Raw genomic sequence first — 14,642 nt, 5'->3', positions numbered from 1 at the left:
CCTTACGTAGTTAGGAATTGACTGGCTATATTGTGAAATAGGAATGAAATGTGCCTGGTCTGGAGAAACGATGAAAGACGATTTCAGGAAATCCCAGGTCACGGGAGATGAAGGAGACTGACACGGGAGGACTCAGATCACATCAATGTCTAGAAAAATAACTCCAAAAGACCAAAGAGCTCTGGCCAAGGCAATGGCCACCCACATCTCCAGAAAGTCAACCACATTATGTGGTGCATGTTACCCACCTCCTGACAGAGAAGGGATGGATGCTCGGGGGAGACACAAGCACACAGGTCTGGACACGGTCACTGGGGGAGGGGCATTGTTTAACTCTGCTTATTTGTTACCTGACATTTTTTCCCCATTGTTTTCGCTTAATCAATTGGGCAGGGTAGTTGGGAGAGAAGAGGGGTTAGCAAGAATGACTGAGGAAAAAGAGGGCCATTGTTCACTTTTTTTTTTTTTTTAAACATACAAAGAAGTAAACAGAAATTTGGAAGGATGCAGGAAAAAAGATGGAGAAAATGGAGATTCACCATTTAGTGCAGAATTCTCTTTTTGTGTCTGCCATGGTTATAAAATTGTTTGTTATTCAAAATTCAGGATAAATTAAAAAAAAACTAATGAGTGAGCTGTGATATGTAGGGATAACACTGATATTGGGGAAGCTTGGCTTGGGATTATTATGGTGCTGCTATTACTTCATCCATCATTGTCCTCATGGTGGGTAAATTAACTTAAATACTGGGTTTTGTCATGAATTGACAGGAGCTATGGATGCCAGGATATGAAGATCACCATGGAACGAAGATGTGGGATAAAAGATGGGCTGAAATCCAGGAAGGAGTCAAGGAAAATATCCATTTAAAGGCTGATTTAATAGAAGACAGTTGGGGAGGGATGTACTGTTCAGGGCTCTCAGACACCTAAGGAATAATCTGGCTGTCATGGCCACATATTGAATACAAAGAAGCAAAGAAAGTTGGCTCTTTGTCCTCAAAGAGCCCTCCTTGTGATCCCTCCTTGTGGGACTGAGGAGAGGGAGGGAGGAGGAAGGGGCCTGAGATGCCCCGGGCCTGATTCGGAAGGGCTCGATGCAGAGGAGACTCAGGCCCTGGGGTGCGCGTGTCACAAGTTCACGTTTCCAGGGTACATCTTAAATCAGAAAGCCCTGTGCTTTTGCTGTAGAGGCCACAGTTCCTCTTGTGGGCCCATGAGATCTCTTCTAACTTTTGACCAAGGAGCTTGTAACTGCGTCCGTCCAGAACAAACTCTGCCACGTCTGGCACAGTGCGCTGCCCAGCGGGTGTCACAGAACTGACCCAGCTCTCCTGCACAAAGGCCCTGCTCCCAGCCCTCCCTTGCTCCTCGAGGCCTGAGCCGCCCTGGCTGTCCTTGGGCTGTCCTTATCCTGGTGCTCCAAACCGGGGCTCTTCACCTTCTGGTGTCCAACCGCCCTGCTCCTGACAGTGTCCTTGGAAGCCTGAGGATCCCTTCTCAGAGGCCTGCCACTAAGGCAGGGAGAAAATGGGGGGGAGGGGGGTCCAAAGGAGCCGGCTGGGAAGAAATGCAAGGCATCTTTCGAGAAGCGAATTCCCAGATCCCAGGGAGAGGACCTGGTTTGTAGACTGACTGGGTGACTGTTAAAGGTGTTCCCTGTGATGCTCGTTGCCTTTCATAAAAGGCACTGAGAGGTCAAGAAGAGAACAGCGCAGGAACAAGGCAGATGCCTTCCAGCCCTTTGCCCCAGGGTGCCATGGGGGGGGGCGGTTCAGTAACCTTGTACCGTGACTGGGGTTGCCCCATGCTGAGAGCTCCCCCAGGAGGGCCTGCCATCAGTGGCCCAGGACTGGGGCTCCAAGTCTGCTGCCTCCATGCCATACACCAAATCCTAGGCCGGAATGGCCTTCTAGGCCACCCCTAGGGAGGTACAAAGTACAAATTTCCTCCGGAGAATTTTACAGGCTGCAAGAAAGTCCCGAGCTCCTGCGACACTCCTGGGGCTTTATTATCTGGCCATTGTTTTTCTCAGGATTTCACTTTCTGTCTTTATGGGGAAGGAGGGTACCTTGGGCTTGGTAGGCCCAGAAGCCTCAGCCGGCCCTTCCTCTGGGTGGGGGCAGATTCCACGGGCACCAGGGCAGCCAGCTCCTGGGCCTCCTCGACGCCTCTGAGGGCATTCTCAAGGCCTTCGTGGGCCCCCAGCAGGGCCACCTCTCACTGGGGGGTGGAGGGAAGCCGGCCAGCTATATGCTAGAGAAGCCACAGCATTGATCATACAGGAATCACAGGCCCAAGGAGCTCCTGCGTTCCCATTGGTCTTGGGATTCAATCCTTGCTCAGAGTCAGGGTCACCCCATGGGCTCCTTCCCAAGGCTTCCGACCCTCGGAGGCCTGGCTTATCTCCTTGGATTTCAGGGAACGGCCTCAGTCAGAGACATCTTTGTTCTGTCTGTCTGTCAGCTTCGGAACAAACCTCATCGTGTCCCGACAGGGAAGGGAGAATGAGGAGGTTCGTGTGGCTGGGAAGGTCCATCTCAGGCTCTGCCGGGACCAGAGATGGGGGCGTGAAGCAAGTGAGCACTCAGTCAGGGCTTCAGCTGGTCCAAGGGGCAGCTCGACCTGCCAAGAGCCCCTTTCCTTACATCATCTCCAGGGTTCTGCACTTCCAGGATTTCTGGGGGGCTTCCCTTCTGTATCCCAAGGAAAACCTCTGACCCCAAGAACAATGGGGCTCTCCCCAATGAGTACTTTTTAAAACCAGAATTTGTATCTACAGAAGACTGGCCAAAGGTCTCTGGCTAATAAAAGCAGAGTCCACTCTGATCTACCCCCTATATGGCTGGCAGAGAGCAGGACAGGTGAGGGCAAGAGAAGGGGAAGCCCCTGAAGATGGCCCTACATGAGTGAGTACCAGGCTGCCTACCTTGGGCATTTCTAGAGCATTCTGAACCACAAAGAACCAGTCCCTGTTACATGTGTCCATGTAACCTTTTCTAACTCCACAGCAACGCCAGAGATGAGCCCTTCTGACACATCCTGCCCTTCTGGGGGATTTTATAACCTCTTGGTCTTCTGCAACCACCGAGTCGGACCCCGACTGCAGCTCTCCTCCCTACTGGGAAAGGGAGGACAACATGGGCTCCCCTGCAACTCTGGATGCTCCTGCCTCCTCCCAGTCCATCCTGCACATTGCCCTCGAAGATCTAGCCACCCAATGGGGTCCTCAGTGCCTCGAGGATTTGATACAAACCCCATCATACACTTTTATGGCACCACCTCCTGCGCCTTCCCTGTGTTTGAGGAAAGTGTTTGGCACTTTGGTGGGGGGAACGATTGGAAAAGGGAGAGAGGAGGCAATGAGCCCAACCAGGAGGCTATCACATCAAGGCTAGGAAAAGCGTCTGAGCCAGGAAGTGGCTAAGAGAGGCTGCTGAGGGAGAAAGAACAAGCTTGGCTGTGGAAGGGCCACAAGAGGCATCCAGGAAAACAGGAAGGATGCAAAGATGGGCGACTCGGAGAGAACGGACCCCCAAAAGCAGCTGGCTTGGGGCTGGGGGAACCTCCATCGGACATTTTAGCCCTGCTGGTTTGGGAGGTCTACAGGACACCCAGGGTGCCGAGTCCCAAAGCCTGCTGCTGCTGCAGGGCTGAAGGTCAAGGCTGGGGCCTGAGCGGAGCAGTCCCGGGGGAGGAGTAGCTGTGATTCCCAGGGCAGCCAGCTCCTGCTGTGCTAGGGGATCTCAGCCCCAGAAAGGTCCTCAAGAAGAGGGGATTGGGCTACAGAGTGACGGGGATGTTGTTCTAGGTGCAGAAACGCACATCAAAACAACCTGGAGCTTTAGCCTTACTCCCAGCTACCTGGCAAGGCTGGAGCTCAGCTACCAATGACAGCGGCTTTGCCACGGGCCCCGCTACATCATTACCATTTCATCTCTAACTAAAGATGTGGCGCACAAGGTCCCAACGCGTTTGTTACTTGTTAGGCATGAAAATACAGTGGGCTTGGCAAAGCCTCTTTGCAGCTTCCTTTACAAACTATCACTGAGCTTACAGGAAGACCCCCAGCCCAGGGGTCTCTGGAAGATATCCAGGGGCAAATTTAACCACCAGATATCCAGAGGCATGCTGGGAAAAGTTTTAACAACTGGCTCTCCACATAAATGTTCCCAAGATACACTTTTAAATTCAATCTGAATGATTAACATTTTCTTTATCACTTTCCTAAATGTAGACAATCAACGAAACAATAGATCCATCCTTGGGTCTGTAGCCTTTGCTGATTTCGGAAGTGTAAATGTCCATACTGAAAATTTAACACACAGCTTTTCCAGGGACCACTTCTACCACACTGTCTAGATATAACTATAGAAACAATCCTGTTCTATGACCTTCTGATAAAAAAAAAAGGAACCCCCCCCCAAAACAAACCATCAATTCTGGCACAAAAAAAGGCATTCACACCAGGGAATGTAGAAAAAAGGTAAAGAGTTCAAGATGAATTCTCAGTGGATAGTGAGGTACTCAATTTGCTCTATACTTAAATATATAATCAACTTCCTCAACAGATTTAACCAGAAAACTGACTGTGTTATTACCTGGATAGGAGAGGTGAGGAAGATACCTGGGATGGACAATGCATCCTGGCCTAAGAGCCCTCCTGTGGTCCTAAGAAAGAAAGAGCTGACGGTCAGTACAAGACCTAGCTTGAGATGTTTTAATATTAGATTTTCATAAGAGCCCTATGAAGTAAACCTCATTTTACAGATGAGACTTCAAGAAATGAACAAGCATGCCCAAGGCCACATCATTCATAAGTATCTGAGTTAAACTGGAACCCGAAGTCTTCCTGACTCCATCTATTCCAAGGAAAATAAATACCAAATTATTAACATTTAAAAATCAAATTGTCACAGTCATTAACTGTCATGATGATAGAACCTGATTATAACTTTCAGCCAGCTGTTGGTTTTCAGGCAGAGTCAAGACAGGATTTATCCACAGATATTAAAGTTTAGAGGCCCACCTCACTCAAGCAGCAAATATTTATTGGGCAGTGGCCACACAGTGGGCAAACACATTCTGATGGGTGGGGAAAATGGGATAATATAACAGGCCCCGCCCATCATGGATCACAAAGATAAAACCTTCCCAGAAAGAAACCCTAAGGTTGATTCACACCATCTGTAATGCATGTAAACATATGAAAAGCCTTCAGGAGCATTCTAAACACAAGAGGGATTTTCTCCATCCTTCCAAGCAAAACAGGGGTGGAAAGAGAAGGAGAGAGTCTTTGCTGCTTTAGTAGGAAAGTAACAGGGCGAGCACAAGTTTTTTAAGACAATCACATGCTAAATAACAATATTATACCCTTTCTCTTTTTCATCTGATCTTCTCATGAGCATTCCATTTCCACTGAAACATTCCAATTTCCATTGGAAAAAACACCCACCTACATCTATACACAAATAACTCTCTCCTGATATGTCTGTCACTCTCTGGTTTTTCTTTACAGCATGGAGCAATGGAGGGAGAGAGGGCTGATTTGGGGGGAAAGATGGGCTGCCCTCACCTATCCCACACTGGCCTTGAGTCTCCACCGACAAGAGCTACCTGTCCGCACCAGCAGACAGAGCCTTCTTACCCATGATATCCCTTCACATGAGGGAAACCTCCTTCTCTTGAAAAAATTTCCCCTACAAATTACAGAAACTCAAAAACTGTTTTTGAATAACCAAATTCCACAAACTTAAGCTGTAAGAAGCATGATTATACTAACAGGCTTGGACTATTTTGTAATAGTAATTACAAAAAATAAAAAAAATATTACAAAAGTAAAAAAGTAATTCTTTGCTTTTAGAGGCCTTCAGAATAAATCAACCACAGCAACCTGATTAAATGATATACAGAAAGATTTATGGCAGGTGTCAATTATTAGACCAGGTGAGCAACTTAAATATTCAGACAAGTTTTTCATTAAATAAGGTGCATAGAAAACATAATAACAGGTAAATGGAAGAGCAGCTTCTCAGCCTATGGATAACTAATTCATGGATAGGTTCATTCAAAAAGTCATTATTAAGTTTTCACAAGAATCAGGCCCTATGCTACACTGAGGAGAAAAGACAAAAATGAAACCATCCTTGCCCTTAAGAAGCTGAAATTCCTTTGCCTAGAATACAACAGGGTAGAAATGGCAGACCATATCATAGGGCAATGGTTTCTATCATCCTGCAAAATGAGGAAGAAAATCCACAAACTCTGTACAGAACGGACTACCAAGCTCACTCTACAAAACAGAACCATTTACAATGGATAAACCACTAGGATGACTCACAGTTATGTCTAATTCAAAGAAAATTGCAAAATTACTTCACCTCCGTGTTTGTCTGCACTTCCCTAAAACAGATATTGGCTAAAATTAAATCTCAAAGTAAAAAGTAGCTAAGTATTTTAAAAAGAAAATATGATCGACCCAAACTTTTGCTCTCCCGATCTGGGGGATTCAATTAAATGAGCAGAAAGCATTGCACTCGTCAGGTCTCTTCACTTCCCAGGCTAAAAGAAGCCAAAATCTGCAAGGAGAGCTCTGCTTTCCTGAGCCTCTAAACCCCTCTCCCATCAACAAAGGCAGTTGGACAGCTCCTGTTTCTAGACAAAATCCGGGACACCTCCCAAAGCTCAGGTACTTTTCTAGAGTAAATGCAGACTCAAAGGTAGCTCTGAAGCCCGGGTGCACATGCCTGGGACATGCTGGCTGAATAATCTCACCAATCGACAGGGGATCGAAAGAACTAGTATTCTGATTTCCGATAAGTCAAGAGTAAGTTCAGCATAGGCTTGTTGGGGTGGAAAGAGCCTAATTTGGCTCAGAGACTCTGGGTCTGAATCCTGGCTCTGGTGAGACACTTCTTTACTCCGGGCATCAGAGGCTTCACCTGGAGGCCCCTTCCACTGTTCCACGCTAGGATGGTAAAAGGAACATGGACTCACTTCCCTTTTAGTCCTGTCCCTCACGACAGCGGAACCACTCACAGCAGAGTAACCATGGAGGCCTACACTGACTGACACACTGGTGGAGGCCAGCTCTCCTTAGGCAGGCTTTCCTGGGCCCATTCTGGGCCTGGGCCTTCTTCCTTCTCCTCAGCCTCAAGGGCATAGGAAGAAAGGTGAAGGACAAGTGTTTTTATTGTGAATATGATCACCGTCATCCGAGGTCTCTGTGACCCATGATCGGCTCATTTCTGAAAGTTACTGCCCCAGCTGAGAAGGATGGATACGGGGCTAGCAGCCCCTGTCCCACATTCTTATATATCATCCTAAATGTCCCGGGTGCTTTTTCTGAGAAGAGGGGCCGGCTTCTGGGACTCTGTGCCCGGCACCTAATGAACACTTGTTGACATGGCACAGCAGAACATCAGGTGACTCCTAGATGGAGTCTCAATGAACCTTTTTAATGAAAAAAATTCATTCTACAATTAGGGAGACCCTACAATTGCCAGGCCCTCGGGATAGAGCAAAAATGAAACTCCTAATCCTACCCTCTATGAGGTGAGACACACCCTGTAAGGAGCATTTATTGAGCATTTACTAAGCAATCCACAGGGATAACAAAAGAAACACTCCCTGACCTCAATGAGTTGCCATTAAATCAGGGAGAATGGCAAAAGTTCAGGGAGTAGGAAGTCATTTCTAGGGTGGCCTCAGGTCCCTGGAGGAGGACAACAGGAGGGGATAATTTCCTGGACAGAAGAGAGCCATTCTCTACCCACAATGCAATGGAGTAGGCTATGGTCATCTGGCTGGAGTAAGGCCAGCATTTATTAAGCCCCTACTGTGTTCCTGAGCACTGGGGACACAGAGAAAGCAAAACCAGTCCCTGCCCTGAGGCCAGACAACGGGACAAACTAAAGACTTCCTCAGAAGGAAGACACCAGAGTCACCCTCAATGACCCGTCAGACCCGGAGTTTCTCTTCTGTGACCCAGAAGTTACCTTCACTGGAATCTTAGAGTAACCCCATGAGGCCCTTGAGGCTTTGGTGAGAAAAAAGGGGGCTTCTGGAAGGAAAAATGCTGACTGACCATCCCAGATTTATAGATTTAAATGTCACATTCTCAATCAATTCACAAAGGTGAGTATCATGGCAAAGCTTAACTCCCAAAGACTAAAAAACAAAACAAACAAAACACCCTCAAAGCACCAGGTGAGATCAATATATTTTACATCTTTTTTACCAAACAGCCTTTCTCCTCTCCCTGCCTCCCCCAGCACAAGGCACTCTAAAGAGCTGATTTCCCTCCTTTCATCTGTAGCCCCTACTGGGAACCTGCCAAGTCTCTGCAGAAGCCAGGCTGCCAGAGTAAATTTCATCAAGTGACCCCAGGAGAACCATCCCAAGTGTGGGCACTCTGACATTTCCCGCTCATACTTTAGTGCAACAGGATATTGTGAAAAGTCTTTTCAAATAATAAATGATATTTTTACTATCTCATCAGCAATACTCAGACGAACCTTGGAGCTTTAAAAAGACAATAAAGGGATGAAAATAAGCTAGGAGGAGATGCCCAAAGTAAAGCCCACCAGTTACTTCCACTGCATAATAATGGCACAAGTAAATGGGGTCAGGGCAGCAGAACCCTGGGCCTTCTCCCTCTATTTTTTTTTTTTTTAAAGGCAGGGCTGTGTGTTTCAGGGAAGTTATATTTAAAAAAGATATCTTTGATAAGAAGTAACAGGAAATGCAAGACTTTCTAGAACCAAGAGCAACAAACATGACTCTGAAAACGGTCAAAGGCCATCACTCAGGTCTTGGCCAATACACTCTGACGGTTTTCAGCTAAGATCCAAAAGAAGCACACAAAGTCAAAGGTGGCAGCTGCTGGAGACAAGGGAGAATGGCTCTGCCCCTTCTCACGCTAAGGAGACCGTGCGCCTCCGTTTCCTCGCCTGTAAACAGGGGGTGGGGTGCTCAGGGAAGTGTCTTCCTTAGGTCTGGGGAGAGGGGAGGCCCGGGGGAAGTTGGGAAGGCTTCCTGGGAGGGTCTCCCAAGGCCCCTAGAGATGAAGTGATGACGGCAAGGTCACAGTTGGTAAGGGGGATGGCACTGGCTCCAGGGGAAGGCACAGGGGGCTCGGGTGGGTGAGGGCAGGGGGAAGGTTGGGAAGAGAGGGTCTCTAAGTGAAGGAGGCTGGGAGGATGTCTGGGATGGGGACTGCGAGGGTGTCTCGGGGAGAATCACTGAAGGGCTCTGGGAGTGGAGGTGTCTACAGGGGAAGGGTCAGCACAGGTGTATCCCCTCTCTCGGCGGAGGTGCAGCCAGGGGCGTTCCCTCCCACCCCCAACCGAGGCGCTCGGCGCGTCCGCTTCCCCGCGCCGCGCTCAGAGGGGTGTCAGTGCGGGAGAACCCTCGGGGCGCTCGGCAGGGGGTCGAAGGGCGTCCCCTTCCCCACGGCGCGCTCAGCCAGTGTCACTCCCGGGAACCCGTCGGGCGCTCGGCTGGGGTCAGCCCAGGTGTGCGTCCCCTCCCCGCGGGGGCGCTCGGCGGGGGTCAGCTCAGGTGTGCGTCCCCTCCCCGCGGGGGCGCTCGGCTGGAGTCAGCCCAGGTGTGCGTCCCCTCCCCGCGGGGGCGCTCGGCTGGAGTCAGCTCAGGTGTGCGTCCCCCGCGGGGGCGCTCGGCTGGGGTCAGCCCAGGTGTGCGTCCCCTCCCCGCGGGGGCGCTCGGCGGGGGTCAGCTCAGGTGTGCGTCCCCTCCCCGCGGGGGCGCTCGGCTGGGGTCAGCCCAGGTGTGCGTCCCCTCCCCGCGGGGGCGCTCGGCGGGGGTCAGCTCAGGTGTGCGTCCCCTCCCCGCGGGGGCGCTCGGCGGGGGGCGCGGGCCCGCCTCACCTCCTCCGTGGCCGTGGGGCAGTAGTAGATGAGCAGCAGCGTGCTGAACAGGTTTAGGAGCAGCCCGGTCAGGGTGATGGCGTTGGGCGACACCCAGAGCGGGACGCGCGCCACCAGCCAGTTCCAGAAGGGCTGCAGCATCGGCTCCAGCAGCGACGAGCCGGCCGACGAGTAGCGGTGCTCCTCCAGCCGTCGCAGCTGCGCGGGACTCAGCGGGTCCCACAGCGCCCACAGCACCCACGCGCCCAAGCCGCAGACAGCCGGGGCCGTCTGGTAGCCGCTCGGGCCGGGGCCGCCGTGCCCACCGCCCGCCCCCAAGGCCGCCATGGCCGCCGCAGCCTCCGCCGCCTCCGAGCGAGCTCAGGACGGACGGAGGAAGGGACTGCCAGAGGCGGACACCGACGGAGGGGCGGGGTCCGCGGGGCGGAGCCCTGGGGGCGGGGCCGTCGATTCTCTCACGCGGGGGCTCGGCGCGCACATGCGCACATGCCCCTGGCATGCCACCCCGAGGAAGAGACACACGCGCGCATGCGTCTTCCTCTCCCCCGGGAGCGTCCGAGGCTTGGGTACCCGAACGGAGGCCCCGCCCCTAGCGACAGAAGGGAAACTGAGGCCCGGAAAAATCATGTGCCGCGTGTAATGACTTACTTTGCCCTGTATTACAAAGGATTATAGATCTAACGGTGGAAGAGACCCTAGAGACCACCTAGCCCAGGCTCTTTATTTTACAGCTGGGGAAACTGAGGCCCAGGAAGGTCACGTGCCGCGTGTAATGCCTTACTTTGCCCTGTATTACAAAGGATTATAGATCTAATGGTGGAAGAGACCCTAGAGACCACCTAGCCCAGGCTCTTTATTTTACAATTGGAGAAGACGAGGCTCAGACCACCCAGCCCAGGCTCCTGGTTTTACAAATGAGGAAAGGGCCGGGAGGGGCCCAACGAAGTCACATAATTGGAAGCTAGACCCAGAAGGGGCTCCTGCAGTCATTTCCTTTTTGTCGCAGGACACCTGCCGGCTGCAGGTCCCTCTGGGATCCTGGCTCTGCTTGTGGGAGCTGAGGCCAGCCTCTTCTCTGGGCCTTAGTTTTCTCATCTGTGAAATGAGAGGGTTGGGTTAGAGATGACCTTTAACATTCTTCTTTCCAGTTCAAGGTCAGTGATCTTGTACAAAGTGGTTATTTGGTCTTAGATACTAGGGCTGCCCTTTCCTCACCTCACAAGACCGGGCCACCCACTGGTTGTGAGGAAGCTTTTCCTTCCACAGAGCTGTTATTTGCCCGGCTCCCTCACCCCCAGGGGCACATCTGGAGGCCGGACACAGATCCTTCTAATTCCTGCCCACCGATCCTGTGGGCCCGAGCTCTGGCCCCTTCCATGGTACTTGATGCGATGCCAGGCTTGCAGTAGGTGCCTAATGGATATTTATTGATGGACTAGTTTGACTTTGTGTGAGGAGCTTTTCAGCTCTGAGAGGCCGACCTGGAAAGGAGCCTTAGAGACGCTCTGATTCTCATTTTGCAGAAAAGCACACAGATGCAGAGTTAAGGGATTTGTCCGTGATTCATAGGTAGGAGTAGAGCGCTAATTCAAGGCCATTGTTCACACAAGCATAAATGTGGGCTTCATCCTCGTGAGGGACGGCAGCCCTCGTCAGGAGGACACGGACAGCGTGGCTGCCCACTCTCATCACTAAGAAAAAGGGGGTGCCACATTTAGCTCTTAACAAAGGCCTCTGTAGGAATCCTCATTCCATATGAAATCCTTATGGGGAAGGACACTGGCCCTGCCGAAAACCAGAAGGCCCTGGAGTCTTATAGCACAAGTCAAGTTCTCAGGGCCTCCAGTTTCTCCTTTGTAAAATGTAAAATTTGTAAAATGTAGGATTTATGTCTGGCTCTGGCTCTTGTCTCTGGCTCTGGCTCTGACTCTTTCTCTCTTTGTTTCTGTCTCTCTCTGACTCTCTTTCTCTATCTCTGTCTCCCTGTGTCTCTGTCTCTCTATCTCTGTGTTTTCTGTCTGTCTCTATCTCTCTGTCTCTGATTCTCTTTGTCTCTGTCTCTGACTCTTGTCTCTTGTCTGTCTGTGTCTCTCTCTCTCTCTCTGTCTCTGTCTCTGTGTGTCTTTCTGTCTCTGACTCTCTCTCTGTCTCTGTTTGTCTCCCTCCATCTCCTATCAAAAAGTGTACAATTATCCGAATTAGTCCACGTCTCAATGTCTCGATCCCCACACGACAAGGGCACCCTGCCCCAATAAGCCCCAGGGTTCTGTACCTCACAATGTAATGCTGAGCAGGAGGATTCTGTCACAAACATTCTCTGTTACACAACCTGCCTGATACTGATCTGACTCTCCACCCCATGGGGATTGATCGGTAGTGAGTTTTTCAGGGAGAGCAAGATCAGAAACTGCGAAGGAGGCAATTCTCTATTGGATGCTCTCCATTTCTGGATGCCACTGATCACAGAGATAACCCCTGTCCCCGCCTGTGATGAAAGGCAGCCACTGTCCCAAGCAGCCCTCACCACACCTTTGGGGAAAGTGAGACTCCTTTGGGTCACATAGTATATGCACTTTATTTCATGATTTCTTCCATGGAAAGCTTCTCAAAGCTTCTGAAAGGCACCCCTTTGTGACAGTGGCAAGGATCTGGGGATTGGGATCCCAGTTCTGAGGTCCACAACTCACATATCTATTTTACTGGAGTGGTTTCTGTGTGACTTCTCATCCGCTTTCAAACTGTTCTTTTCCAGGCAGTCCAAAAGTATTCCACTTTCTCATAGAGTTGAATCGGGCACAACAGTAACACATCAAGCAAACAAGTCACCAAAGCCTTCCTGGGAGGCTGAAAAAAAAATAGGATTTTCAGTCTAGACTGTGTATTTTTTAAAAATTCATTTGTATTTTCTGAACTCTCTTCCTTCCCTTCCCCCATTCACTGGGAAGGCAAGAAAAACAAAACCCATTACAAAAATGTGTGGTTAGGGTTAGGATTAGGGTTAGGGTTAGTGTCCAAAAAAATAGGAAGGAAGGAAGGAAAGGAAGCAAGGAAGGGAAGGAAAGGAGAAAGGAAGGAGGAAAGAGAGGAAGGAAAAAAGAGAAGGAAGAAAGGAAAAAGAAAGAAGGGAAGGGGGAGGGACGAACAAAGAAAGGAAGGAAAAGAGAGATAGGAAAACAATGGAAAGAAGACAAGGAGAGGAAAGTACTTCAATCTGTACTCAAAATCAGTCCGTTCTGTCTGGAGGTGGATATCATGTTTTGTCACTAGTCTTTTGGAACTGGGTGGTCATTGTGTTGACCAGAATTCCTTAGTCTTTCAGAACTGATTATCCTTGCAATATTGTCACTATTTAAATTGTTTTCCTGATTCTTCATATTTCACTTCATATCAGTTCACATATATCTCAGAATTTTTGGAAACCTTCGTTTTTATCATTTCTTAGAGTGTTTCATTCCATTTATCTACCATTACTTATTCAGTCATCCCCAGATAATGGGCTCTCCCTCAGTTTCTAAAACTCTGCCACCACAAATGAGCTACTATAAATATTTTTTAACATATGGGTCCTTATCTACTTTGATCTTTTGAAGAGATAGATTTAATCATGGTATTGCTGGGTCAAGGGCTATACACTTCTTCTTCTTCTTCTTTCTTCTTTCTTCTTCTTTTTTTGGTTGAGGCAATTGGGATTAAGTGACTTGCCCAGGGTCATACAACCAGGAAGTTGTCTGAGGTCAAATTTGAACTCAGGTCCTCCTGACTTTAGGGCTGATGCTCTCTATCCACTATAACAACTAACTGCCTCTAGGACTATGCACATTTTAATAGCTCTTTGGACAAAGCTCCAAATTGCTCTCCAGTTTGGAATGGAAACTGGTTTGGAAAGCCCATAGCTTTCTCAGCTCTCAGTGCATTAAAGCACTTGTTTTCCCACAATCCCCTCAGCATTTGATTGAATAATTTAAAATTTATCAGAGTGTGAATTATTTTTCAAGACAGATGAACAACGTACTGGTAAAAACCTGGATTTTAGACCTGTGTTTCAAAGAGATTTATAATATCATAGATTTAGAATGCAGAGGGTATCTAGTCCAGCTTCTTCATTATATAGATGGGGAAACTGAGACCTGAGAGGTTCAGAGTCTTGCCTGAGGTCAAACCATAAGAAAATAAATTGTATAAACCACATTATTATTTTTTTAATTATAGCTTTTTATTTACAAGTTATATGCATGGGTAATTTTACAGCATTGACAATTGCCAAACCTTTTGTTCCAAATTTTCCCCTCCTTCCCCCCACCCCCTCCCCTAGATGACAGGTTGACCATACATGTTAAATATGTTAAACTATAAATTAAATACAATATATGTATACATGTCCAAACCGTTATTTTGCTGTACAAAAAGAGTCGGACTTTGAAATAGTGTACAATTAGCCTGTGAAGGAAATCAAAAGTGCAGGTGGACAAAAATAGAGGGCTTGGGAATTCTATGTAGTAGTTCATAGTCATCTCCCAGAGTTCTTTCACTGGGTGTAGCTGATTCAATGCATTACTGCTCTATAACCAGCGTTATTTAATACCATATACTCAAGTGGAGGAAGGATCGTTCCAGATGGTTGTGCTTTCAATGCAGCCTCTGAAGCCGAGATGCAACAAAGTATGGATCAGTTCTCTGCATCCAAAGTATGGATCAATGGCGCTAATTTGGGCCTGACAATTAACACTAAGAAAACCCAGTCCTCCATCAGCCAGT

The 14,642-nt window shown here is 48.9% G+C and overlaps 1 protein-coding gene across 1 annotated transcript in view; it reads right to left on the bottom strand.

Annotated features, from left to right (window-relative positions):
* CHPT1 (choline phosphotransferase 1) overlaps positions 1–10,229 on the bottom strand; it is a 31,055-nt gene extending 20,826 nt beyond the window's left edge. The window contains exon 1 of the mRNA XM_051961050.1: positions 9,888–10,229. Coding sequence (XP_051817010.1) covers positions 9,888–10,214 — 327 coding nt within the window. The 5' untranslated portion in view covers positions 10,215–10,229. The remainder of the gene's footprint in view (positions 1–9,887) is intronic.
* Between the last annotated feature and the right edge of the window lie 4,413 nt (positions 10,230–14,642).

This window comes from Antechinus flavipes, chromosome 5 (assembly GCF_016432865.1).
Source record: "Antechinus flavipes isolate AdamAnt ecotype Samford, QLD, Australia chromosome 5, AdamAnt_v2, whole genome shotgun sequence".
NCBI lineage: Eukaryota > Metazoa > Chordata > Mammalia > Dasyuromorphia > Dasyuridae > Antechinus > Antechinus flavipes.
The sequence above is the reverse complement of the archived record's forward strand: the minus strand, read 5'-3'. Positions and strand labels throughout refer to the sequence as shown.